A 27,795-nucleotide genomic window follows, 5' to 3' on the forward strand; every position below is an offset into this window, starting at 1 on the left:
TTTTTTTCAACGTTTTTTATTTATTTTTGGGACAGAGAGAGACAGAGCATGAACGGGGGAGGGGCAGAGAGAGAGGGAGACACAGAATCGGAAACAGGCTCCAGGCTCTGAGCCATCAGCCCAGAGCCTGACGCGGGGCTCGAACTCACGGACCGCGAGATCGTGACCTGGCTGAAGTCGGACGCTTAACCGACTGCGCCACCCAGGCGCCCCATCATTGGGGTGTTAATTGTGATCATTACTTGGTCAAAATGTTTTCCACTTTCTTCACTATATAGTTAATTTCCCCTTAGAATTAACGAGCATTCTATGGGGAGATACTTTAAGAGTATGAAAATGTCCTGCTGTTTATCAAAATTTCTCCTAGACTTGGCATCTACAGGTGATTCATGCTTGAACTAATGTTTACTTTAGTAGCTGCAAAATGTTTAAATCATCTATATATTTTTTAAGTTTGGTGTTTTTTTTTAAATAAAAATTCTAATGCATATGCTTGTAGTAGTAATCAAAGAGCTATTTTAATAAAATTCTTAAATTGTTAAATATCATATATTTACAATGATTCTTTCTGAGTTAATAAAAATGGGATTTTGAGGGAGGGTGCCTGGGTGGCTCAGTTGGTAAAGTGACTCTTGATTTCGGCTCAGGTCATGATTTCACGATTCTTGAGATCCAGCCCCACTCTGAGAGCTGAGCCTGCTTGGGATTCATGCTCTCCCTCTCTCTCTGCCCTTTCCCTGCACACACACTCTCTTTCTCTCAAAGATAAGTAAATAAACTTAAAAAAGAATGAGATTTGGGGGCACTTGGCTGGGTCAGTCAGTAGAGCATGTGGCTCTTGATCCTTGGCGTCATGAGTTCAAGGCCCACATTGGGCCTACAGCTTAATTAAAAAAAAAAAAAAAAAACGGGGGGGGGGGGATTTTATTGTCCATCCCACTCTGCCCTTTTGAGAATTCCTTTCCAGCTACTGACGATGGCCTCCTTGGTTCCTTTGTACCTTGATGATGGCTCCTGGATAGGTTAGGTATGAGCTTAGTAGATTTAATATTATCATTGAAGGGGACTGGGACCACAGGAGACATTGCATTTATAATGGTCAGTATCTAAGAGAACTCTAGTTTATATAGGACTTTCTTAATCTTTTATTAGTGCTCTAATCATTTTCTTGAGTGAACCACCATTTTGGTGATTCCCTTGGGCTTTTTTATTTTCAAAATTAACAGGGATGCCAGAAATATATGAAGGGATGGAAAACATAGTCCCATTTCATTAAATATCTTCATACTGTGTAACCTCTTTTGGTTTTTGTTTAAAAAAAAATTTTTTTTTTTTTAAATTTTAAAATGGGCTTCACATGTATGTTTTCTGCGTGGCTTTGTGCTTCTTAATCACTGTGGCCTGTGTCCCTCACTTTGGCTGACTGTGTTACTCTCTGTTATGAGGCAGGGAAGAGGAAATACTTTGAATGATTTACTGCAGGTCCATTGCTACTACTGTAAAACCAATTGTTAGTAATTTAGAGAAAAAGCTACTTCATTTCTTGGGTTTGTTACATCTTTATTATTTTACATTTTGAGATGGCAGGGAAACCAACTTCAGTTAAAAACACCCCCTGTTTGTGGCTAGAGGGACAGTCACATGTTGCCAGTCATTTGAGGTTCAGATTCTGAGACATTTATTAAGAGTGCCTACTTTGCAGGAAGCACTGCTCATGCAAGGGGGGGGGGGGGTTTGTTCTAGAGAGTGATTGTGTGCTTCTTGCCTTGATCAGGTGGCATGATTATCTTGTTTTTCTTTTTTGTTTTGTTTTTAAACTGAGCAGATAATTCCTTTCTTTGCTGGATGGTTTTTTTTATTTTATTTCTTTCATCATGATAAGTGTATTCTTTAAAATCCATCCCCTGTTTCACCTATCCCTCCCCAGCTCTCCTCTAGTAATTATCAGTTTGTTCTCTGTAGTTAAGTCTGTTTCTTAGTTTGTCTCTTTCTCTTTACTCGTTTGTTTTGTTTCTTAAATTCCACATATGAGTAAGATCATATGGTATTTGTCTTTCTCTAACCGACTTATTTAACTTAGCATTATACTCTTTAGTTCTGTCCATGTTGTTGCAAATGGCAAGATTTCATTCTTTCTTATGGGTGACTAATATTCCACGATATATACACATACATGTGCATGACACACATATACATATATGACACATGCATACATGTGTGTGTTGTGTGTGTGTGTCTTCTTTATCCATTCATCCATTGGTAGACACTTGGGCTGCTTCCATAGTTTGTTATTTTAAATAATGTTGCATAAACATGGGGTATCTTGCTTTTTAATTGAAATTTATTTAAAAAAGCAATCTAGAAATAAATAGTTCAACTAATAAGCTGGTTTTAATTGGAAACGTGTACATTGACATGGTTAATTATTAATATATATCAGAGTTGATTTGCTTCACATGACTGTGTTGTAGTAATTTTTATGTGGGGATTTAATGGAGGAAAATTTTAGATTTCTTGATATAGTAAATGACAATGTGTATAAAGTGGATGAGGTAGAAAATGTAAAGATGAAGATGGGGGGGCGGGGGTCACAATCCGAAGCCTTCAGTTTTCCCACAGAATAGAGTCACAGTTTTGGCGTAGCATATAAAGTTAGTCTGAGCATAGGGGAATGCAGTGCTCCTACCTGTGCTTTAGACTGATAGTCTACATTGGAGTGGCAAGATGGCGGAAGCAGGCAGGGAGAGCTCATCCATTGAGGTTAGAGGCAAAGCCTGATTTAGAGAAGGGCTTTGGGAATGAAGGTGAAGCAATAGATGCAAGAGAGAATGTAGAGGAAGGCGTTTGCAAGATCCACTGTGGCCAACATGAATGAAATTAAGGAGTCTGACATGGCCTGGAAAGTGGTACTGGTTTTGGCAGGAGATGAATAAAGTACAGGTGGATATAAATATATATTGTATATATGGAGATAGCTCCAAACACTTGGGTAGGAAGGACTGGTCATCAGAAGAAAACAGAGATGAAGATACAGATTTGGGAGCTTGCTGGACGTGAGTGTATGTATATCTGTAGTGTGTGTATGTATTTTGTATGTTGTATAGTTTGTAGTAGAAAGTGTGGGAATGGATGTTGTTGTTCATAAAAAGGAAGCCTTATCCCTGGTAAGGCTGAGAACAATCCCAGAAGAGGTCCACTCCATTGCTCAGCTCCTGTGGGTACCAGTTTGCATTGTCATTTGTGTGATTGGCACCCCTACGATTTGTGTAGTGGGGCAGATATATATATGAAAGGCAGATCTTAAGTTTGAGTCTCCTACTTAGGATCATTTAGATCCATGAATGCTAAGTGAAAGGTACTGAGAAAGAGGTGTTTTGACAGGTTGATGGAGAAGGATGCCAGTGCGGTATTGCAGAAGCCAGGTTGGAAGGTTTTATGGAGTAGTGTCAGACGTTGTAGAGATGTCAGAGCAAATGAGGCCTGAAAGAAGACCTTTGTGCTTTACATTTATGAGTTTATTATTATCTCTAAAGGATATCCCTGTCCATGGGATGTTTGGAATGGAACACAGATTGCAAGGGGTTAAGCAGGTGAGAAGAGGAGACATTGGAAGTGACTTGAGGCAACATCATCATTGTGACATGATTTTATGAACTATATATAATATTATAGGGTATTTCTCGATGAGGTAATTATTTAAAAATAAATTTGCATTTTAGAGATTATTTTGAATTGTTATAGTAATGTTTTATAATTTTCCTCATATTTTATAAATTTTCTCAAAATGTTCTTACAATACTTTGGGAATTCGTAAGATTCTCAAATTTTATTTCCCATATTGTTCATATTATCTCATATTCGTACTAATTTAAAATGTTACATTTCCTATAATATTCAGGAAGCTCGTTTGTGGTATTCTCAGTATACATACCGCCTGTAGAAAATGAGTTATAGTAAGAATGAATCACCTTTGTAAGGCTGTACAGTGAATTTCAGACTTTACATCCCTTGTTTTTTCTAGTGGACCCAAAGTACTTTCTTCTCTTCTTTTTTTTTTTTTTTTAAATGTTTATTTTTCACAGAGATAGAGACAGAGCGTGAGCAAGGGGAGGGGCAGAGAGAGAGGGAGACACAGAATCTGAAGCAGACTCCAGGCTCTGAGCTGTTAGTCCAGAGCCCGATGTGGGGCTCGAACCCATGAACTGCGAGATCATGGCTTGAGCCGAAGTCAACACACTTAACTGACTGAGCCACTCAGGCGCCTGCTCCCCACCCCCTCCCCGAGTATTTTCTGTTGAATATTTATTTTGAAAGAGAGACAGAGTGTGAGCGAGGGAGGGGCAGAGAGAGAATCCCAATCAGGCTCCATGTGTCTCCAGCGCAGAGCCCGATATGGGGCACGATCTCACAAACCATGAGATCATGACCTGAGCTGAAATCAAGAGTTGGATACTCCACCGACTGAGCCATTGAGGCTCAGTATTTTCTGATCTTGAATGCATATGTATGTAGTAGAAGTTGTAGTTAGTAATGATAGCTTACATTTCACATATGTAGGAACATAGATCTGTGTTGGGAAAATAATATAGGAGCTTCATGTTTTGAAAAAGTTGTTGTGTATGAACCAAGACAGTACTAAGTTTATCTTGTACAGTCATTGCTGGTGTTGGGGCAGGAGGGTTAAGATGGAAGAACCTTTTGATATGGCAGAAAGTCATTTTATAATAATTAAATAGTGACTTCCCTCCCCCTCCCCCCGCACCTGAATTATGTAAACATTTGACCATTTCAGCTACTTTCTTAATTCTTTGCTTAAAGAATGAGACTTAATTAAGAGATACCTTGTGTTGACGTGGACATAAAATCAGTGCTCAGTTTGCCTGGGGAAAGTTTTGGGTTTCCTTTTTCTGTTTTTGTTACTGGTTTTTAGTCTGTTTTGGGACTTGGCTAAAACTGCAGTGGGTTTTTCTTTCCTTTTTTTGTGAACTGCATTAGCCATTCACGGAACAGAAGCAAATAGCCATTTTTAAAATTCATGTCTTCAAATGTTAATTTGATGCTTTGAGGCATAAATGACCTTTCTAGCCAGCCCAGACTTGTCAAACAAAGGAATGATAGGAACAAGCTGCTGTTTGTTCTAATACAACAGGCTGTTTTTCACAGAGAATTTCAAAACAATTTTGCTTCCCTCCTCTCTAAAACATGAAACTTCAGCTTGTGCTAGGTTTGAATTGAGAAGGAATTGTATATACACAAGTGGTTAAATGGAATCCCAACCACCTGTGCAAAACAAACCATAGGCTTCAGTTTATAGAATCTATAGATGTGTGTAGGAAGTACACGCCTGACTTCTCAGCCCAGTGTTGGGCCCAAATGTAGTTGAGTCACTGGGTTGGAAGAGAGAAAGGAAGACCAAAAACAGTACATGAGCAGAGTGAGGCATTGCACGTAGCTTTTCTATTATTCTTGTTGCAAATTAATTGCAATGAGTGAAATGAACTGAGGGAGTGTTGTGGAATGACTGCTGGACTTGGCACCTAAGGACTTTGGTTTTCACCACAGCTGGTTAAGTAGCCTTGGCCCTGATGTGTCATCTAACCTTCTTGAGTTTCGTTATCTGTTCGATGGAAATAATACTGCTTGTTCTAGTCCATTGACAACTCTGTAAGGATGTTTGTTGAGAGGCACCTACGACATGGATGTAGAAGTGTAAACCCTGTTGTACATTTGTCTCAATAATGATGATGTTAACGTCTCCCTTGTTTGTTCTAGATGTTGTTCACAGATACCAACTCTTCTTTTCCTGGTTATGTAAGGAAGTAAATAAAAATTCTGAGTTTCAGTTTTTCATTGGGTTCTCATGTTCTAAAATAAATGACCCGTAATCAGGAAGCCAACAAAGTAAAAAACAGTCCACCTATAAATACAAATCAACCCTTCTATACACTTATCCCCAAATAGTTTAATATCCAATTATTTCCTTTGAAAGTTTAATACTCCACATAGAAGAGTGAAACATGTGCTTTATTTTGGTGGATTGTTTGATTTTTCTTCTTAGGTGTCATGAAAAGGCATTAAAGAAGGAAACAGTTCATTTTTTGTCAAAACATTTTTTGTCATTAACCCAAATAAGCTTAAAAGAGTCACCATTATGTTCTGAAATTTTGTTTTTCTTAAGTTTAAATTGGTAGTACTGTGACAACAGACGAATTCTATTAGGTACATTTGTCTTATTGCCTTTCATTCCTGTCTAAGCAAGGCATAGAACATTTCCGCATTGATTTATATTTGAGGATTATGTTTGATTTTTAAGAGTGAGGGAATCATTTAGAAGTTTGATAGTTGTAAAAGACTTTCTATTTACAGGCGTACAATGTGGCATGTAGTTATACTATAGTAGAAAGGCGAACATTAGGATGTGTGTAAGAGCTAAGGAATTACTTTTGACCAAACATGGGATTGGTTTGTAGACCTAGTTTAACTATTTATTTATGAGGGAGAGGTTGGGAGGGAGAAGAAAGTAAAAAGGAAGGAAAAGGTTTATGAAAGCAAATTCTTATAAATTTCATAAGATCATTTAAGCTTTTACCACAGGAAACAAATACAAGTCAGATTTTATAATTTGTCACGAGCTGTTATATTTTATGAAAATGCTGGCTTTTAAAATAATCTTAACTTGGATTTAGTAAATGGTATTTTCCCTTTACATAATTCTATTTCTAATATTTCAGTATTTGGTTGGAGCAATTTTATGAAAAGACCCTTGTTCTGGAAACCTAAAGATAATCATGTTCTGGACATTGTCTAGCTACTAACTAGTCATGTGACCTTGGGTAATTCACTTGAGTTCTGTGGACCTTTTGTCATTTGATAAATGATAGAAAATATAAGTAATTAAGATGTCTCAGATACCACTTAAAATCTTACTATTTTTGTTCTTGGGGAATGTTATTAAAATCAGTAATGGAACTTAATTTTAGATATAAATTCAAAATACTGTATTTGTTTTTCCCTTGACGAGTTTTCATGTAGCCAAATGATTTAAAGCTTTTGACCACAGCTGCTACAGAAATGTGTGCACAGCTACTGTTTTGGTAAACACAGACTAGTAACCAGATGGTAGTAATACTTTAAAAAGTTAGGCTATATGGTCTGGGAACCATCCAAATGAAATTTTCAGTGTTTTGCCTAGGTACATTGGATTTAGTACACACTAAATGAGTTTCAGTGTGTTTTATTACTGCAGTGGCTAGAAAGAACAAATAGAGTATTATGTGGAATACAAATAATGCTTATTAAGCTTGCAGTTGATTCCTTCTGATAGATGTTCCAAATTGCTGTCAGACTATATTTACTTACTCATAAACAGATGTGCTTTTGCTTTAAATCAGGATAACTATTGCAAACCTAGTTATGCATATTTTAAACAACTGTTAAGGATTACATGTTAAAATCATTGTTGATTAAATAAGAGGCTGATTTATTATGTTTTCTCAGGTTGTTGGTTTGTGGTGGTTTTAGATCACAAAGAACTTAATTTTGTTTTTGAAATGCTGATTAAAGATAGGATTAAAGATCAACTAAAATTTACTTTCTGGTGTCTAACCCGTAATGTATATCTAAGATGAACAATTACTTACATATTAAAAAAAAACTTTAGTCACGATTTAATTATCACCAGATGAGATGTTGGGAGGAATTTAGACATCACCTGACAAGTGTTTGAACTAAACAATACAGTGGTGGTAATTTTAGTCTTAAATTTTGCAGGTTTGAATATTTTATCCAGGTTTAGTTTTTCTTCTGTACGTGTATGTTGTTGTTAGGGCTTATTTGTTAAAATCTTTGCTAGGTAGGCGCCATACTATTCATTAAATATATAAAGCTTCTGTAGCCTCAGATTGTGACATTAATCAGATTGTGAACTAGCTTATTCATGGAAGTCTTGGTCACCATCAGCTCTTTTCTGGTTTGATGGTAGGTTCTGTCTAGTTCCGTGGGTTCGTGTGATAGTTCCTACTAATTTCAGATTGCTTATGTCTAGCATTCATGTCCACATGCATTCACAACAAATATTTATTGAGTCATCATTATCAAATATTAGACATTATGCTGGGACACATGGGTGACCCTAGTTTTCTGGAGCGTACCTTCTAGAGGGAGGATGGATGTTAAATATATAACAGATGTAAAATTGTAGTTGTAAGTGCCTGAAAGTAGAAGTACCTTAATGGTTTCTGCTCCTCAGAAATAGAACTAGTTTTTTTGATGATACTATAAAAACAGTGTAACTGGCTTGTCTTCCCAGGTTATAATGATTTCCAACCTGAAATATTCTTAATGGTTTTAATCAAAAATATTTATCAGCCTGCACTCATTTCTACTGCCCATCATCTAAGTTGTGTTTTGCCAGTTGACCAGAAACTGTTCTTGGATCTTGCCCTGCCTCCCTCCTCTAGCGGAGAGCAGAAGAAGGCTAAAGGAGTATGAACATGTGCTTCAGATTGCACACACTGCTAACTACATTAGCTGCTGGAAAGTTATACTAAAACCAAGCAAAAAAGACACTGCAACATAAGGGAAGGGAAGTAGAGGTTCTATGGTTGCTTCAACAGCCACGCACCTGCTTGGGAGCTTCTGAAAGACATGTGGGGTGAATGGTAATGGGCATGCACTGATAGATTTATTGTTTGAGCTTGTGGCATCTAAACTTACACATCTGAGAGAAATATCTATTAATCTTTTAAAGTTTATGACCAGATTTTTAGGCCTCATGTTTTGGACTTTGAGTAAAAACAGACGGTACAATGCCAGTCATTCACTGTGGGCACCTCACATGGCCACTGTATCTTCATCATACCAACAGGCGTATATTCGCATCTGACTACATACAAAACCAAAATCTGCTAGTTGCGTTCTGTAACCGAATGCAGTGTTTGTTAACCAATGTGGATGATTGATAAAGCTAGAGTGACCTTATTTATTCATCTAAGCATGTCCTGTTAGAGCAATACTAACTGGTAAAGCGGTCCAGATGATTGTGCCAATGTGGCACTTTTATTAATTTTGTTAACACCTACATTAATTCTTTATCGTACATCTAGTATCACATAGATTTGACTAGTATAATACTGGCATTTAGGGTACTTCTTAAAATACTGAATATTCTCAGCTTCCTGCTCAATATGAAGGTTAATGAACAAAACCAATTATAATCTGTAGGATGAGGACTATAGAGTTTAAAGCTAACCCCTCCACACCCCATTCAGAGGCTTATTCAGTGACATGTGGTACAACAATTTATAGAAAAAAAACCCTGTATGTTTAACACGGAGTGAGTTGCTGATAAGAGAGAGACTTGCTAGAAATATGACTTTGAACATCAGCCTTTCCAGAAAAACAACAGTTCAAATATTCTGGGTTTACAAATAGCTGTTAAAAACTTAACACCTCTCCCCCAAGACCCTCCTCCCCTATGGCAACCTAATGTAAAATCGTACCCTGGGAGCCTAGAATTCAAAGTAAATTGTTAGTAATTACAGGCCAGAAACTTGTCATGTTTGATTACATTTCTCTGAGTCATGATTGTTCAGTATTCTGGATGCTGCTAGTTTGGACCTTCTGTTAGAGACAGCACCAGGGAGGAGACCTGATAAAAGAATCCCATATTTTTTAAGGGGAATAATTTAAAATAATGCTACTTAAGAGTACCTCATATCAGAACAAACAGGCAATGAACAGCATATAATTCTGCACATTATGCAGAGACATTAAATATACATATTAGTAAGGTAGCAGATGCTTTGGTTCTGAAATTGACATGTAAAATAGCAGTCTTTCTCTGCAGGGCTCTGCTCTAGCCAGCGCTCCTTCACATGTAATGAATAGCTAATTTCAGTCCTATGGTCCATAGGAGACTGATGGGGAACTGGGAAGAGGAAAGCATTCCAGCTCTAAGAACAGCAGGATGTGCTGAGATGTGCCTTTTAATGGAGAAACATTTTAGAACTCTTGGGGATAAACTCATAAAGAGGGTTGTGCATGTGTTTTTTGTATTTAAATTAAGGAATTATTAATACAGTTAGACAACCAGGAGTCTGGCAGCTATATTGCAGGAGGGAAAATCAGAATTTGGTGACTGAACTAAGCTCAGAAATACCTTGCACTTTTGATAAATTACATACTAAAACTATTCTGGGTCTAAATGGAGCCATTTATTAGAAATAAGCATCTGAAAATGTATTTAACTTGTTGGAATTTGGGATTAATTTGTATATAAGAAAAGTGAAATGGCTTTTAGTCTTCTGCCTCAAGGAGATTTCCTTGCCATGTGAGATCTCCCTGTGTCCATAATTCATTCATACATATATCCTTCCAGTGTTTCTTGAGCATCTGCTGTGTACCATGATGTTGTGGGAGCCCAAAAATGAATAAAATCAGTCTCCACCCTCAGGCAGTTGATAGTCTGGTGGAAAGGCAGACTTATAAATGCTGTAACTGAAATGAAAGTAAGGATTTTATGTGTGGAGACTAGAGTTTTTAAGCTAAAAGACTGCCTTTTTTTTTTTTTTTTACTGTGAAGTATAAAATAAATATTGAATAGTACATAAGACATATGCCTACAGTTGAACAGATACTTATGGAATTCCATTTTATGTGTTCTTTGTGTTTGCTTTCATTCAGCATTATGTGATTCATCTGTGTGGTTGCTTGTAGCATGTTCATTGCTGTATAGTAATCTATTTTAATTCTCTGCACTACTTTGGATTGCTTTCAGTTTTGGGGTATCAACAAGGTTGTCAAGAGCATTCTTGACTATCTTGGTGGGTGTGTACACACACTTCTCTAGTGTAAATATACCTTGCAATGGAAATGTTGAGTCATAGAGTCATAGAGTGTTTCAACCCCACTAGATAAGGACATACTATTATTTCTAAATGATTTGTTCCAGAATAAAAAGACTTTTGAAGGATATTTGATATTGGTGCGTTTTTGTTTTTTTTTTAAACGTTGATTTATTTTTGAGAGAAACTGCGAGGAGGGAAGGGGCAGAGACAGAAGGAGACACTGAATTTGAAGCAGGCTCCAGGCTCTGAGCTGTCAGCACAGAGCCTGATGCGGGGCTCAAACTCACGAACTGTGAGTTCCATGACCTGAGCCAGTCCATTGCTCAACCAACTGAGCTACCCAGGTGCCCCAGATATTGGTGTGTTGTTTTTGTTTTTTTTTTAAGTCAAATACTTCCTCATAGAATTTGGTTTTCTCATGAGAAAATGTGGTAAGGATAATTAATTATATGTAACTAACACATAGTTCAAAATGTCTTTTCTACCTAACCTGCAGGAATCTTTTTGAAATGCCTTATCACGACTTAATATTTTACTCTGGTAATTGGAATCACCTTTGGCAAATGGAGGAATATTGGAAAGATCTTCGAGACTAGAAGACCTGCCACAGTTTTGTTTAATGCTATAAACAAAAGGTGATTAAAAAAAAGAGAGTATATTCAGGATACAAAAAGTTTAGTGGTTTTAAAATGTTGACCTCGCATTTTGAAGTGTACTTCTATTTTAATCTCTTCCCTAATGGAAGAAGAAAGAGGGCTGATATGGTAGGGTACTCTTGTTTGAAAAATTGACAATTCTTTGACATGAGGCCCACATCTCTTTTCAGATTTTGTGTGAAATTGAAAAATGGAGGTTTCTTAGGTGCTATTTATTAGAGGTGGTGTAGGAAAGGTACTTACTCTTCATATTGTAGGAATGTCGATAAGAGGTAGTGGATATTCCATGTAATCAACCCCTGTTACTTTCCCAGTCAGAAGAATGTTACGAATATTAGAACAATTAGCAGAGCATTACTTTAAAGATACTAGGGACATTCATTTTAATTGTTTTTGGTCTTTAAATCCATTAGAAATATGAATTATTTTTGTTTTAGTTTTAAATTATGGTGAGGCTCTGCTTTTACAATCTGTATTCATACTGAAAATCAAGATCAAAGAAGCTTTTGACCTTCTGGTCCACAGGTATGAAGACTTTTTAAATACTGACTGCTTTTTAAAAAAACCGTTTCCCCCAGGTTTCTCTGAGACCTGAATTTACAGGGTACTTAGAGTTTGTTTTTGCCACCCAGTATAGCAAAACATGTCTGAGCATGAATATTTGGGATGTTCAGACCCAAAGCTATGTTGGTTGGTGAATAGGAAATTTTGTTTTATTCAGTTCAGTTCAGTGAACATTTAGTGCGTGTCAGCCATGTGCCTGGTCCTGGTAGGTACTGGGGACACAAAGATGAATAAAACAGTTTATAGTCCACTGGGACAGACAGGCATATAAACAATTCACCATAGTGTTGTGTGTGCTAAGAGCTGTAATAACAATGTGTAGAGAGTACTTTGGTGCATAGAGGACAGAACAAATACTTTACTGTGTGATATATAGGTGGTGAAGTTTTACATAGTAATGATCTTTCACTGTGTGGATGACCAGATTTGAAATAGGTCATACAGGTGACGAGGATTTCCAGAAGGAGAAGCAGCATATTTAGCTGAAGAAATTGAATGAACTAATGAGTTTTTGTTGTTCATCTAGATTGTGAATAATCTACATGAGATTATATTATGTGTAAAAGTTAAAATTTCATGGCAATTTAGGCAGTGGTTCCAAGTTTGAAATTGTTAGCCTTTCCTTTTTTTTTTTTTTTTTTTAACTCACTAAAATACACATACTCATAACATTTTTTTCTCCCAGCCAGGATTCAGTAATCAGGCAGACTCACCTTCAACTCCTCCTGGATGTGAAGATAACTTCAGGGGTAGACTGTAGTCAGTCCACCTTTCATCATTCAAGAGATATTTTTTGATTCCAAATCATCTGGATTCAGGAGAGTATAAGGAAGGCTTAATAAACTTAGTCCTAGCTGTATAGGGTGGTGATTTTTAATTAAAATTTAATGGAAATAGTGGTGGACATAACCTTAAAAATTACCCGGTTTACCTCACATTTTATATGTAGGACACTAAGGCCTAATTAATTGGTGAAGGGTCTTGTCCAAAGCTACACAGCCCAGCTGCAGGATGGGATTGGCTGAGGAGATGGTGCTGTGCAGAGCCTCTGACTGCACAGGCCCCGGCTCTGCCGTAGTTTCTGTATGCCTGCTTTTGGTCACAGATCAGCCTCTTATTTACTGCTGGTATGGTGTAGAAAACTTAGCTGACGCAGCTAGATTTGAAACAGTATGGTATAAATAAGAAAGCCTATGTGACCATAAAAAGATTTAGCTGGTGGAAGAGAGATGCTAGAGCCGCTGGTGGGCAGTCTGAAAGGAACTGTTCAAGGAGTTTGCAACCTCAGAAAGGCATACAGGCCTTATCTGATACATTTAGAGACAATAAAGTAAAAACATTGAACCAGGAAGTATATGGGAGCATGGTGAGAAGATTTATTTGTCATGTGGAAGTCCAAATGAGCATATTTTAGAAATAAGAGTAGCTGGCAGTGAAAGTTGAATGAGACTAGACTAACCTTGACTAGGGTGTTCTCTCTGACATTGAAGTATTCTGAGAAAATCATGGTGCCGGTGGGAGTAGAGAGTATTAGGTGAATACGGGATGTTTTGACATTGTGGTCCTTGAAATGCCATTTACAAAGGGAATATGCTAGGAAACCTCACAAAATGGTAAAACTGTCACCCTGGCTGTCCTTGTAACCAGAAGCGTCTTTTCCCCCTTTGAATCCCTACCACCATTCTGTAAGATTTCTTTTTGGCACTTACATTTAAGAATGGTGATTCCTGGTAAGTGTTCTCTATAATCCTAGGTTTGTGCTCATAATACAGTAGAACAGTAATTGAGGATAGCACCTATACTCGTAGGATGTATCACTGTTTATTTTCAGTCACATTGGTTTCCCATTCTGAGTCACCCAAAATGAGTTTTATAAGAGAAAACTCTTTTTGTTTGAGTTGCAGGCCCGGTATTTAGCATGGACTTTTCTTCAGTGTTTAATATTACTAACAGGCATGTCACAAAGTATTCCTGGTTAGGGTTATACAACTTTTTAAGGAATTGTTATTATTTTCTCGTTTACTTTCTTGAATTTCCAGAGTTTTAATACTTTTTTATTTGATTGTTTTTAATAGCCTAGGTTTGAATAAGGCCGTATATACTATCTCACGACTCTCCTCTGGCTAAATTATCCCAGTCTGCTTCTCAAAAGGTGTTAAGTAGTGGTGGCAGTGGTGGTGGTAGTAGCAGTAGCAATAGTGGCACTAGTAGTATTTTATACCGGGATTTTGTTGTCACAGTTCCAAGAGTCACATTCCCAGCAGAGTTGGGATGAGTAGTGATGCTGAATGTACAAAGCGTCGTGGGGACCCGCTCAATCCCATTCATACTCCTTGCCTCTCTGCTTGTAAGTATAGCTATTTTAGGACAGGAACAGATGTGAAGCAGATGGGAGGGCAGTCTCAGTGAAACACCTGTCCCCTGATTGACCTCTAGGTGTGATGCAGGCAGTAACTAAAAAGGAGGCTTGACTGGAAGTTTGAATTCTCACGTACCTCACTGCCAGCTTAACCAGAAAGGCAGAGATGGGCTGGGGTGCTGAACAGTTTGGACTGACTCTGCTAACTACGTAAGTGGGGTGAAAGAACATCCTCCTTTTCAGAAACATTTCCAAACTGATAGACCACTGCTGCTTCTTAGAAGCTCTGAACCTAGTAGCAACCCGTAAGCCTCTTGTCTTCTGACATCCTCAGCTTCTTTTTGGTCTCCTTTCTTTCTGCTGCTCTTCTTGGATTATCTTTTCCACTTACTTTTCCCCTTCCAATAATTTGGTAGTATCAGGTGGCAGGAAGAATGGTGATTTGTTCAAAATCTTCTCTGCTCCATCTATGAAATGGGTATTGCTGAAGGCAGTGGAAATGGATGGCTGTAGATGATTTGATCAGCCTTCGCATTCTGCCAGGAAGGGAAAGGAGTGGGAACAAATGGGGATGCCTTTCCAGACATATGTAAGTACTCTCACTTGAGATTATTTCTCATTTGGATGATTTATTAAAAAAATAAGTAATTGGTGTCTCAAATAAAGGGTGCCGCTATATAAAGTATGCCTTCTACTGAATTGCCACCTTTAACACATTTTCCCTAAAGTGGGTTAATAAAACCCTCTGTCACTTACAGGCTACTGTTGGAGATTTTTATCACTTCCTGGTTATACTTCTGTGAACTATGAATGCTTGACATAATCAGTTAATTATTATCATTGTTACTAAATATTTACAGGACTCCAGAGTAGTGAATAGTATAGAAAGCAAATGGTACCTTTACCTCCTGAACTGGGAAAAATGATTCATGAAGGTGAAGCTTGGGACAGGGATAAGCCAGCACTCAAGGGAGAAGAAATAAATGAGGGCAGAGAGAAGGAGCCCCAGGAACATTTGCCATTGGTCATTTTGGGAACACTTAAGTAATCAAGTATATTTCTTAGAGCTATCTGTAATTTTACTTCATTCGATTGAGGCTTATTTATTTAAAGATAATGTGGTTCCAAGAAGTCTGTGTGTTCCAGAAGACTGTAGTTTGAAGCTTCTCTTACCTTAAAAGTGTGTCTGGACTCCTGAAGACTGACGGGCTGGGTTGTTGTCATTGTGATCAGTAAAAACTGATTTGATTTAGGAGTGATTTATTCTGAGTGTTAACTGCTTACAACTGCACAGAAGAGGCAGTGGTTTGCATTTTGGCTCCTGTTCAGCTGGGGAAACTTGAGATTCCTTAGTCTTTTCAGAAAGCCTGACTAGGAAGCTGGCATCACGGCAGGAATGTTTTAGTTGGATTCAGGAAGTCAGGGTACAAATGTTAGAGCAATTTAGATTGATAGACCGACTAACTAACTATATATATATATATATTTTTTTTTTAACTCTTAATTGTGCCTTAAATTATAACCCTATTAAATACATTATTTAAAGTTTGTTCATATTTCAAGAGACTTGTAGGAAGTAGTAAAACCTTCTATAAGTTTGTTATTTTCTTATTTCTCTAGTGACCTTAATTTCTCAATTTTATAGTTTTTCAAAAGCAAAATCTCACAATGCAATAAAATTCCCCTATGAAAGGAAATGTGGTTTTTAAGCTTTGGTTACTTTTGTACTCCCTGGGTGTGTGCTCACTACAGCAGTACATCTGCTAAAATTGTACCCTCTGGGTGTTTAGGAGGTTTTTTTTCTTTTGAACTCAGAACTTGACCTTAAAGCATAATTAAGTAAATAATTATTTTCATGTGGAATCAAGTATTTCTCACCGAGTAAGGGATTTAGTAAATTTAGACCGAACTAACTTACATTTAAAAAAATAGTTTAATATTGACCAGAGTTAGCACTTTTTGATTATACTTTTGGTATCTTATAGCTCAGTCTTGTCATAATGATAGATTTTGGCCAATCCCCTCTTTGGGAAATACTATATTTAGGCGTGAGTATTGAGCCTAGGGCCACTTTAGTGTTATAAATTTAGCATAAGCCTACTGTTTTTATTATAATTGGCTGTGGAAATAATTAAAAAGTTAAAGGAAGTACGTTTATCTTGATTTTTTTAATGCTGTATTTTATGCCCAGGTGTGATAGCTAACTTGTGGCATTTACTCTAGGAATCTACAAAAATATCCTAATATTTAATTTTGTGAGCATTTTATGAATAACTTGTGGCTTTTGGAAAATTGATGCATAAAATACTTCAAAATCTGAAGATATTTTAAAGTTTACTTACTCATTGAGGGGGAGAGAGAGAGTGTGCGCATTGTCACGAGTTAGGGAAGAGGAGAGAGAGAAGGGGAGAGAGAGAGAATCCCAAGCAGGCCCTGTCAGTGTGGAGCCTGATGTGAGGCTTGAACTCATGAACCATGAGATCATGACCTGAGCCAATGTAGTGTGTAGCATGTTGACTGGCTAATAATTCTGAATTGCATATTTGAGAGTTGGTAGGACAGAACTGAAGAGTTCTCTTCCCAAGCAAAAGGAATTTGTAACTATGTATGGTTAAGATGTTAAGTGGACTTACTGTGGTAAGTACCACAGTATTTATATGTAGTACTTACTTGTAGTACCTACAAACACCGAATCGGTATGTTGTATACCTACACCTGAAACTGATACAATATATGTCACTTATACCTCAATAAAAAAAGAAAAACTCAGATTTGACTGTAGTCCATTCATTTTTCACAGCTGTATTGTATTATACTATAGGAGTATGTCACAACTTAGTCTGTTGGTGATGGATATTTGGGTGGCCAGTTTTATAACAAAGCTGCTTTGAACATTATTTCGTGACTCTGACTTACAAATGGGCTCGTATTTCTTCAGAGTCTTCCTTCCTACCCTTTCTCTTGGCACGACAATCCTCTTAATCTTTAAATTGAAATACTAAGAATCTCTATATTAAAGTGGCCCAAAGGATCTTTGTGGTTTAGATATTTGTGACCTGTTTGCCAGGGTCTCAGTAACCATACCAAGGTTTTTTTGTTTTGTTTTTTTTTTTTTTGAAATAAGTTGAGATTTACAGAAAATTGTAAAGATAGCAGAGTTCCCATTTGCCACTTACCCAGTCTTCCTTAAAGTTAATATATAACCCTGCTATGTTAATCAGAACTAAGAAATTAACATTGGTACAGTACTATTAAAGTACAGACTTCATTCAGATTTTTCCAGCATTTCTACTAATGTCTTTTTCCTTTTTGAGTATCCATTCCAGGTTACCATAATGCTTTTAGTCATCGTGTTTCCTTCATCTCCCCTAATCTTTGACAGTTCATTGGTCTTTCCTTATCTTTTGAAGAGTACTGGGCAGGTAGTTTTGTAGAATATCCCTCAATTTGTGTTGTCTGAAGCTTTTCTCATGATGAGATAGAGGTTGTGCATTTTTTAAAAGGATAGCAGAGGGGCGCCTGGGTGGCACAGTCGGTTAAGCGTCCGACTTCAGCCAGGTCACGATCTCGCGGTCCGTGAGTTCGAGCCCCGCGTCAGGCTCTGGACTGATGGCTCGGAGCCTGGAGCCTGTTTCCGATTCTGTGTCTCCCTCTCTCTCTGACCCTCCCCCGTTCATGCTCTGTTTCTCTCTGTCCCAAAAATAAATAAAAAAGCGTTGAAAAAAAAAAATAAAAGGATAGCAGAGAAATAATAGTGTTATACACTTCTCATTGCATCACTTCGGATATCCCCCTGAACAATGTGAGGAGTTGGGGGGGATACGTTGATATCCCCCTGAACAATGTGACTTACTATTGCTTATGCCGACCTTTGTCACTTGCTGAAGGTGATATCTGACTAGTTTGTCCACTCTAAAAAGCCACAGTTTTTTGTTTTGTTTCGTTTTGTTTTTGCTTTTCATTAGAAAGGAGTCACATAAAGTCCAGGTCACATTCAAGTGGAAGAGAGTTAAGCTTCACTGCCTGGAGGGAGGAGTATCAAAGATTTTGTGGATAGGTGCTAAAACCACCACAGTTACCTGTCTGGAGGGGAGCTACTTTGAGGCTATCCAAATATTTTGTTTCTTTTTAACGCTTTCCCCACTAATTTTACTATTGTCAGTGTATCTTGCACCAGATATTACTGGGTTTTCTAATGATGGTTTTTATTTCTTTCAGTCTTTCAACATTATTAGTTGGAATTCTTCTAGAAGGAAGATGTGTGTCCTTTAATTAATTAATTAAATTAATTCAGTAATTTTTATCAGTATACTTACTTTTTGAGTTATGTAATACTGAAGTTATTTTATTTTGTTGCTCAAATAGTCACAGCCTGGCTAAGTGGACTCTTTCAGGATATGACAGTTCCCTCAAATTTTTTTTTAAGCATTTCATTTCTGACACTATTCGTATTTTCTTCATCTCAGATGTAGAATAAGCTGTTTTCCCAAGAAGTTTTGGTTCCTTTTGTTGGAGAATCATATTTAGAAACCAAGATCTGGGTGTGCCTCGTTTTCTTAAAACAAAGGTGTTTGTCTTAAAAATCATAGAGCTTTCTTATGGTAGACTTAATGTATGTTTATCTTAAAAATCATTTTTTTTTCCTGAGAGAAAAGTGAGATTTATATGGTGACAGGTAGAAGAGTTAACTCTTATTACTATTGGCAGTAGTGATTAAAGCAATCAGACATTATACCACATATTTCTAGTAATGAATGAAAAATATCTTTAGAATTTACCTTTTTGAGCTCATGGCACTTTTATGGAAAACTTGAAAAGTAATGTATTCAGTTTCTCTGTTATTTTCTATCTGGGATATAATTGAGAACAAACAAGGACAAATGGTGGGCTTTTGAAGCTACCAGTCTAAATCCACCAATATCCCCAGACTGCAGCTTAAGCACTTAACTCACAAAAGAAAACCTCAGGCCTGTATTCAGACGTCATTTACTCTTATTTATACACAGGTCTACAGGCGATGGTTATCTCGTTTCCAAACTCCTAGAGGATGTAAACCAGCATTTTAGAAGAAGGATAGGGGATGTAAGTATTAAGTAAAATGTCAGCATGAGAAGGGGCAAGGGAGGAGAGAGAAAAAGAAGCAGACCAGGCTCTCAGCCAGCAGGGCAGTACCTTTTAGCTCTTCAAGTCTTCAGCTAAAGGGCTAGTAACCGGGCTGAGTGAGGCCTTGAGGGCATTACTGGGAAGACATAGTGTAGTGAATGTTGTTCTAATGATGACCTTGAATTGTCAAGCAAGTGTTAAATTAGATTTTTTGGATGCTGTTAAGGAAGTTCTGAAGTATTGATAAATTTTTGATAGATTTTCATCAACCTGATAAAAATGAAAATCCTTGGTTTTTCCAGCTGAACCTTTGGTTCTGAAGAATTAAGAGCCAGAGTTTTGGAGCATACAGAACTGCTGTTTTAGTGAGGTGATGATCATGAAAATTGGATTCTTGTTTAATCTGATTATGCTAGTTTCATCTTCTCTTAAGGTATCAACTTTTCATTTCTGATTTTCTCCTTTAAACATAACAGTATGTCATTAGGTATGGCTGTCATTTTTATATTAGGAGAATTCAGCTTCTCAGTAGGGTTTAATGTATCAGAGGCATTCTCAAAAATAATGTGTAAATATAATTCTTACATATTTATTTAGGGGGAAAACCCCCAACATTTGTTTGAGGAAGAATCATCAAAGAGAATGAATTAGGATTCTTCAGTGTTTTGGAACTTCTAAAATATTAAGCCTAATGTTTCTCTGGCCTGCCTAGATTTTTCATTTTCTTATTTAATAAAATGCTGAAATTTGATATGTGTGTAAAAAAAAAGAAAAAGTCAACTTAGATTTGTGCTCCTTGTAGTCTTGTAGAGCTGTTTCCAAAGGGAAAAAAACTATTTTAGGCTCAGGGTAACTGTAGACAATCCCCAATTAGTTTATAAATGGTCCAGGTGGAGTTTGGAGTTGCGGAGTATCCCTGCCCCAGAGAAGATTCTCTTAGCCTTTTCAAAATGGAGGGAGGAATAAGGGAATGAAGCAAGGTACAAATGTGTTTAGCAAAGGTTGAAAGTGTGTAAAGAATTTGAAAGAACGAATGTTAGGAGAGGGAGAGAAATGAAAGAGGAGAAGGACCAGGTAGACTAGTAAAAGATACTGCTGTGGCTCTCATTTATCATTTATCATGTCTTTACTTCTTCCATATTTTGTGGTCCTAACATTTATTTGTAGGTTTCTGAAGCAGGGACATAGATTTCTGTTGGGCATGAGATGTTTCTGACTACCTTTTTACACAAAAGGGGCAAATTTTATTTCAACCTTAAATAGCAGAATTCATACTCTACCAGAGAAATTAATTTGAATTATGATGAAACATTTGTTTAGCTAATGTATTTGATTTACAAATGTAGGGCCATTTGCCTTTTACTCGGAATTTGAAAACTACCACGTAGTTCATTCCTCAGGTGTTTTGTTTTTGTTTTACATTGTGGAGCTTTCTTTGACAATATATATCCAATATATTTGTATTTTAGGGAATTAAAGTAGCTTTTTATAAAAAATATTAATTCTGTTCGATTAAACAACTAGACCACATGTCTTTGGTCTCTTAGCTGTTGAAGTACTGTATTTTTGTCTGCATTTAATCTATATGTCATTTGAGTTTTATGATGCCTTGGATCATATACATGATGTGTGTTATTCCTCATTATTTTTCCCCTTTAACTCCCGTTAAGAATCTGTTGTAGATTTATTCTTGTTTCATCATTTCATGCTGTGTATTACGTGGGCTATATTTAAATTTGAAGTCCCATATTCTCATGAATGGACAAAATAGCCTCTTGAGCCTGGGTAAGTTGGTTGCCTCCAGGTATATGGATACTTGCATAGGTGTTCCAGTTGCTTCTAAATGTCTAAATTCTTTAAAAAAAGTCCTTGTAAGTCCATTGTAAACCAAAGAAAAAAGTAACTTGAGGCACAAGTCTGGATTTTCATTAGTTATTTTGAATCTGAGTATATATGTTTTGGTTGTTTTTCACTCAGAAACTAAAGTTTAGAATTTGAGGGTCTGTGGGGAGATCTACAAGGATGCCCTTAAACTAAATAAATGAAGATAACAGATCTTGAACTCTGAAATACTCTGCATAGTTTTGTGCATATTTGGGGGAAACATACATTGCCCTTTTTCAGATTCTCAGAGGATCAGTAACTGCTCCCTGTCCCCCCTCCCCCCAAAAAAGACAGCTAGGGACCATTGATCTAGTCCTTCAGCCTCTTTTTGCAGATATGAAAATGAGGCCAGTGACTGAAGGTCAAATAGCTAATTAGTAGCAGAGCTGGGATTAAAACTCCAGTCGCTTTCCCAGGTCACTTCTTATTCCATTATACTGACAATCCTTAGACACATTATTTTGATTCTGAACCACATTAATCCACTGTATACATAATTGCTACTTAATTAGTACTCTTTAAGATTTGAAGCCATTTGCATTTATATTTTCTGTTTAGAATGAATGGTATTCAAAAATTTGGTGCAGGAGTTCTTTTACCTATTTAAAATTCTTATTATTTTTAATCCTGAAGTTTGGATTATTATTCATAAAGTTTCAGTTAACAGTTACTTGATGTTGAAAAGAAAATTGTGGTTAGAGCTCCTGGCCAGTACCTGTACTTTTCTGATTCTTTCTAGAATGTTAACCAATACCCTGTCCAATAGAAATGTTCTCCAGTCTAAAATGGAATATATCTGTTCGTTTACCTTATAAAAACTTTGTTTTCAGAAGCAATAAATACAACCAAGTTGTTATTTAAAATAGTGTGTATTTATTATTAGTGGCACTTTTGCAAGATCTTGAAAAAGTCATGCATAAACAGGGTAATTATCTATAGTAAGAGTTTAATTCTAACTACTTCACATATGTTTCCTGTGTGAGGCACATGCAATCATTTGTTTTCAGACTTTGCTATCTTGCAGCTTCTTACACTAGAGCAATTTGGTATAGAGCATTCAGATTTTATTTAATCGCTCTACAAAAAAAATTTTTACTTTTTCATTCATTCATTTGTTCACTCAAATACTGAGTACATGTCCTGTGCAGGCACTGTTCTACATACTTCTGAGTGCCATCAGCATCTTAACAGTCCTTCCTTCATAGGACACCATGTACTGTTCCTTTGTATTATGGAATAAACTCTAATACAGAATTTGCATGTTAAGACTCTTTCAGGTCCTCCCTCAAACAGATGTTTGAGCTTTGCCACTCAGGTTTTTAGGATTTGGAGGTAAAATATCATAAACACTTTTCTTAACCATTTTGGGTTGACAGTGTTTAGTATTCTGGTTAATTGAATATTAATAGGTATTTCTAGTTGAGAGAATGCCAGATGAACTTTTAAGTGTAATTGTGTACATAACAACATTGGTGTGCTTTCTTTTGTATTGTGTTGTAAGAAGACTGGCTTTCAACGATAGGCTTACTTTTCCCCATAAATGATTGGTTCTTTAATAGTAGAAGGGGAACATTGGTGATGAGGCTTCTCCAACCTTTAAGCCACTCATGTCTGAGTTGGCTTAAACTCCTGGAGAAAAAGTAACAAAAGCCTGTCAATTGGCTCGTTCTGATTTATGATTCTAAACTCTCAGTTGAGCCTGTAGTTTAAGCAACCCTATTGCTCATCTTGAACTAAATACATTTTTAAATTTTCCTATAGCTGTTCTAGACCTTGTACTACCATTCTTCTTTAAGAAATGTGGCATTTCTAATTTTTTAAAAATATTTATTTTTGAGGGAGAGAAAGAGTGTGAGCGGGCAAGGGGCAGAGAGAGAGAGGGAGACACAGAATCTGAAGCAGACTCCAGCCTCTGCTCTGTCAGCACAGAGCCTGACGTGGGGCTTGAACTCACAGACTGCGAGATCATAACTTGAGCTGAAGTTGGATGCTTAACCAACTGAGCCACCCAGGCACTCCACTACCATTCTTCTTTAAAGTCCTAGTAAATAAAGTTCAGTAGGACTCCATGTACTGTTTAAGTTCTTAGAGCTCTTATTCTGAATGAGCTACATTCTCAATCTCTAAAAGGGTGGTGCTGGATGCAACTTAATAGAAATTTCTCTGACATAAGGGAACACCTCCCCAAACCCCCACCCTTTGATACCTTTTAACATATATAACACAGTGTGGGAAATGTCGGTCTGTTCTTCTTATGTATTTCTGAATTCAACCCTGATCTGACTTCATAGGTGTAAATTGCCCAATAATCCAGTGATTTCTCAGAACTGGAGCCCATGTGTTATTCATGGATACTTCTCTGGAGACTTGTACATTGCCTGTTACCAAGTTAGGGGATTAGGGAAGTGTCGTTGAATGGTATAGCCCCTCATGTTCTTAATTAATGGATGGGAAGGGAAAGAATACTACTGCCCTTTTGGTGGTAAAGACAGACGAGATGATCTAATCCATTTGTTTCATTTCATTTTTAATGGGCTTTCGTGTTTTTATATTCTATATTGTATACATTTTGCATAGATAAACTTTACCTGTATTTATACAATCTGAGATTTTTAAGATTAGATTTTGATTTTAGATCTAGAACACAAAAAGCTATTATGCCTTAAGAATATCAGTTATAGGCAGATGGTTAAAAATTACGTAGTTATTGTTTACTTTTATATTGAATTTCGAAGTTTTAAAAAATTCTCCCACACGCTAGTGACATATATACATAGATGCAACAGTAGTGGTATTTATCCTTTTTGTTGCTCCTTCCCTGAGCCATAACTTCTAAGTCCTTTGAGAGGACCATTGCTTCAACTTTGTGGCAGCCAGGGTAAGTCAAAGGTCTTGGGTTGAGTGAGCGTGACAGCTACCATCCTTCATCTTGCCGTGGATACTTTCCATTACTGCTGCCAACCTTCCTAATTTTCTAGACATCATCTAACATCTATTTTCCTTATTTAATACACGAGAAAAGAAGAAAGAACAAGAAATAGATTTGAAGCAACTTGCCCATGGGGCTGACATTAGCTAATGGCTGAAATTAGAACCAGGAGCCCAGTCTCTCTGCCTTGTTTACCTTGAGTGCTGAAGTCCATCTTCTTCTTTGGAAAGTGGCTGAGCCACGAGGAAGGCTGAGCATCCATGGGTTAACAAGAGCCTGGGAGTGTCCTGTTGGTAAAGTAGGCTGGGCCAGGTAGTAGGGCAAAGCTTGACTGATGATCACTGTCACTGTTTACACTTGGTGTGTGGTCATTATCAGGCACCCAGAACATGTTTTGGGCATCCTTTATATGGCAGATTCTTTCCTCAGGAAGACTTTAAGCACCTTTGCAATTTTACTGAGAGCACTTTTTTTTAATCTCTTAAGTAATTCGTCTTCACTGTAGAAATTTTAGAAAAAACACTTCCTCCACACCAACCAAAACAAGGGAAGAAAATCATCTGTAATTACACTGGGCCAAGATAGGAATGGGAATATCTTAATAAATTTCATTTACATTTTGAACGGGTGACCAGTCCGTCTCTTTGCTTCTCTTTTATCACTATGTACTTAAGAAAAAAAACAAACCACTTAGCCAAGGTGTAAACGCATCTGCTCACTGTTCTTAAAGACATACACATGGAGCAGAAAGGATTTTCTTCTCAGCTGGATCTCTACATACAGGGAAATAATAATACTTACAGCTCTGGCAGGGCTAGTGTTTCTTAGGATTCTTTGAAGAGGGCATAAGTTCTAACTTCACTCTGCTTGTCAGGCCATAAATTACCGGGAATGAAAAGCTGTGGTCACTTTTTCTTTCACAATAAGAATTGCAAGTTGCCTTACGGTTGCATCCAACTTTGAATTAGTCTCTAGCTCAATGACAAGATGGACTTGAGCTGTGAAAATAATTTTGTATACAGTGACACAGAAGGCAAACATTAGAAGTAAAAAAGGTGTTTTACATTTTAGAAGAGAGATCTTCAAAGATAGGATTGGAAAATTACTCACTGAAACTAGAAGTTACTTTCAGACAAAATTAATACGTCTTCTAATTTTTCTTCTTTTCTCTACTGTTTGGAATCAAATCACATTTTAAGAATGTCCTATGTAAAATGTGGACAGTTTGAAAAAAATTATAGCAGTTCCATTAATTTGGCAATATGAGTATATTAGAGTTAGTACAGTAACAACAAACCTTTGCACGTTATTGTAATGGAAATGCTAGCATGCTCCTGGAAGCTTGGCATTTCCAACAGCTTGTATACTCGCCAAAGGGCTAGGGTTTTTTTACACTTGTTGGAAATGCCAAGCTTCCAAGAGCATTACATTTCTATTACAGTGCTGATGATAGCAGGCATTCCATAAAAGGAATCCTTGTGGTGGTTAACGTACATTGTCAGTTCTACGCCTTAGAGCAGTCCTGGAAGGTAAGGTATTATTAATCCCTTTTAATAAGAAAATCAAGGCTAAATTGCTTGTCTAAAATTGTTTAACAGAAATGTGTTGGAATTGGAAGGAAATTATGAAGTCCTACTTCACCTTTTGTTTTCCTGTACGTTCTGTTGCCTCTGACTTTTTCTTATTGAGTATACTTTCCCGTAGGCAAAAAATATGTTACTAAAATAGTTGCCAGTTTTTTTCTCATTAATTGGATTGTTTTACATTAAAAATTTGTTTTATTAATGGTTTATTTATTTTTGAGAGAGAGGGAGAGAGAGCACGCGCGCACGTGTACACCGGTGGGGGAGGAGAAAAGAGTGAGGAAGACACAGAATCTGAAGCAGGCTCCAGGCTCTGAGCTGTCAGCATACAGCCCGACGCAGGGCTCGAACCCATGAATTGTGAGATCATGACCTGAGCTGAAGTCTACACTTAATGGAATGAGCCACCCAGGTCCCCCAGATGGATTGTTTTGAATTCACAAAGAAGCATCAATTATGATGAATCCATGGGACACTGTGAAACAATCTCTCTGTAAAAGTAAATACTCTCTGGTTGATTTCTAATTTTTATGTTTTAATTATGATTTTGAATGAAGGTTTTACTTAAAAAATTATGAATATTATGGAATTTTTTTCATTTTTTTTTCCTAATGCTGAGACCATTTAAATATTCCATACCTGTCTTCTTGGAATGAGGAGCATGTAGTTTACATAGTAAGCTAGAAATTGTTTACATTCTTTATATCACAAGCTATATATTCTTTTCTGTTCTCTTTACTGTGTTCATTAAGTATATTTTTGACTAAAAAAGACTTGTTTAAGCTTTAATTCTAATCATCATGGTTATTGGTTCTCTGGACCACCAGCAGCAGCAGCATCACTTGGGATGGTGAAATGGGTCCAGCCGTCTTGTTGTATAATGAGTTTGCCAGGTGATTCTGATGCACATTCCAGTTTGAGAAGCACCATTTGGTATGTTCCACATACCAAGAGCCTAAGAGGATTTGTGCATTCTTTCACCTAACAAATGCTTCTTGAGTGTTTCCTTAAGGATAGTCCTCTGTGATGGAAATACAGCAGATATCTGCTGTCTTAGATGGTGTCACAGACCTCTGTGTCTCGCTTAACTCGGTGTAAGGGGAGAGTGGACTCCCAAGTTTATAGTATCCTGGGCTTGAGACCAAAGCTTTTATTTTTTCTATTTGTGACTTCTGCAGGACAGGTCATGCATTGCTTGGAAGAGCCCCATCACTTCCTTCATTTGACAGTTACAAGGGCCTGGCCTGTTCCAGGAGCTGTGTTGGATCTTTGGGCTACAGAGATGAAAGACAGTGCCCTGCCTCCAAAGGTCCTAAACCTTAACACTGTTTACTGTCTATATCTATTAATTTGCCTCCCTTCATCCTTTTAAACCACTAATGTGTTGGCATGGAGAGATTTTACTTGTGCAAATTTATCATTTGGAATATAGAGACCCATGTTCCTAATAGTCCTACAGAGCCCTATCTAATCCAGAGTGTGTTCTATCACTGCTACTCAGAGAGAACCTCAGTTTGTAAAAAGGGGAGGATGATTATAACCCACTTTGCAGGATGGTTGTGAGATGTAAGTGTATCAGATTCTAGTCCTTAGGCATTAGGAATTGGTGAGGGCCAAGATGTGTGGGCTCATGTTGGGATTGAGGGCTCAGGCTGGAACTTCAGGGTGTGGTTGGAGGGTTTTGATCACTGAAGCCTGCAATCTCCCCTCTTTGGTCTGAGCAGACTTTTCTCCTTACCTCTTGGCTCTGGTAAACAGCATTAGTGTCTAGAGTTTCCCCTTTCTTTCCACTCCTAAAGCAAACAGCCAAACATTTCTGAAGGTTGTTTGGCTGTAAGCAACAACAGGAAATAAACAGATAAAAAGGATT

At 37.2% G+C, this 27,795-nt stretch overlaps 1 protein-coding gene across 7 annotated transcripts in view; it reads left to right on the forward strand.

The window, feature by feature from the left end:
• The window catches only part of ZSWIM6 (zinc finger SWIM-type containing 6), a 198,593-nt gene that overhangs the window by 88,231 nt on the left and 82,567 nt on the right, over window positions 1-27,795 (forward strand). Inside the window, exons 1-2 of one of the 7 annotated variants that reach the window (XM_049649509.1) lie at window positions 18,163-19,508; window positions 19,832-26,424. The exons of 5 other annotated variants lie outside the window; for them this stretch is intronic. In XM_049649509.1, coding sequence (XP_049505466.1) covers window positions 26,382-26,424 — 43 coding nt within the window. In that variant the 5' untranslated portion in view covers window positions 18,163-19,508; window positions 19,832-26,381. Of the gene's footprint in view, window positions 1-18,162; window positions 26,425-27,795 lie in introns of those variants that run through there. One more of the 7 variants, XM_049649508.1, reaches the window with a different exon arrangement.

This window comes from Panthera uncia (genome assembly GCF_023721935.1).
Source record: "Panthera uncia isolate 11264 chromosome A1 unlocalized genomic scaffold, Puncia_PCG_1.0 HiC_scaffold_17, whole genome shotgun sequence".
NCBI lineage: Eukaryota > Metazoa > Chordata > Mammalia > Carnivora > Felidae > Panthera > Panthera uncia.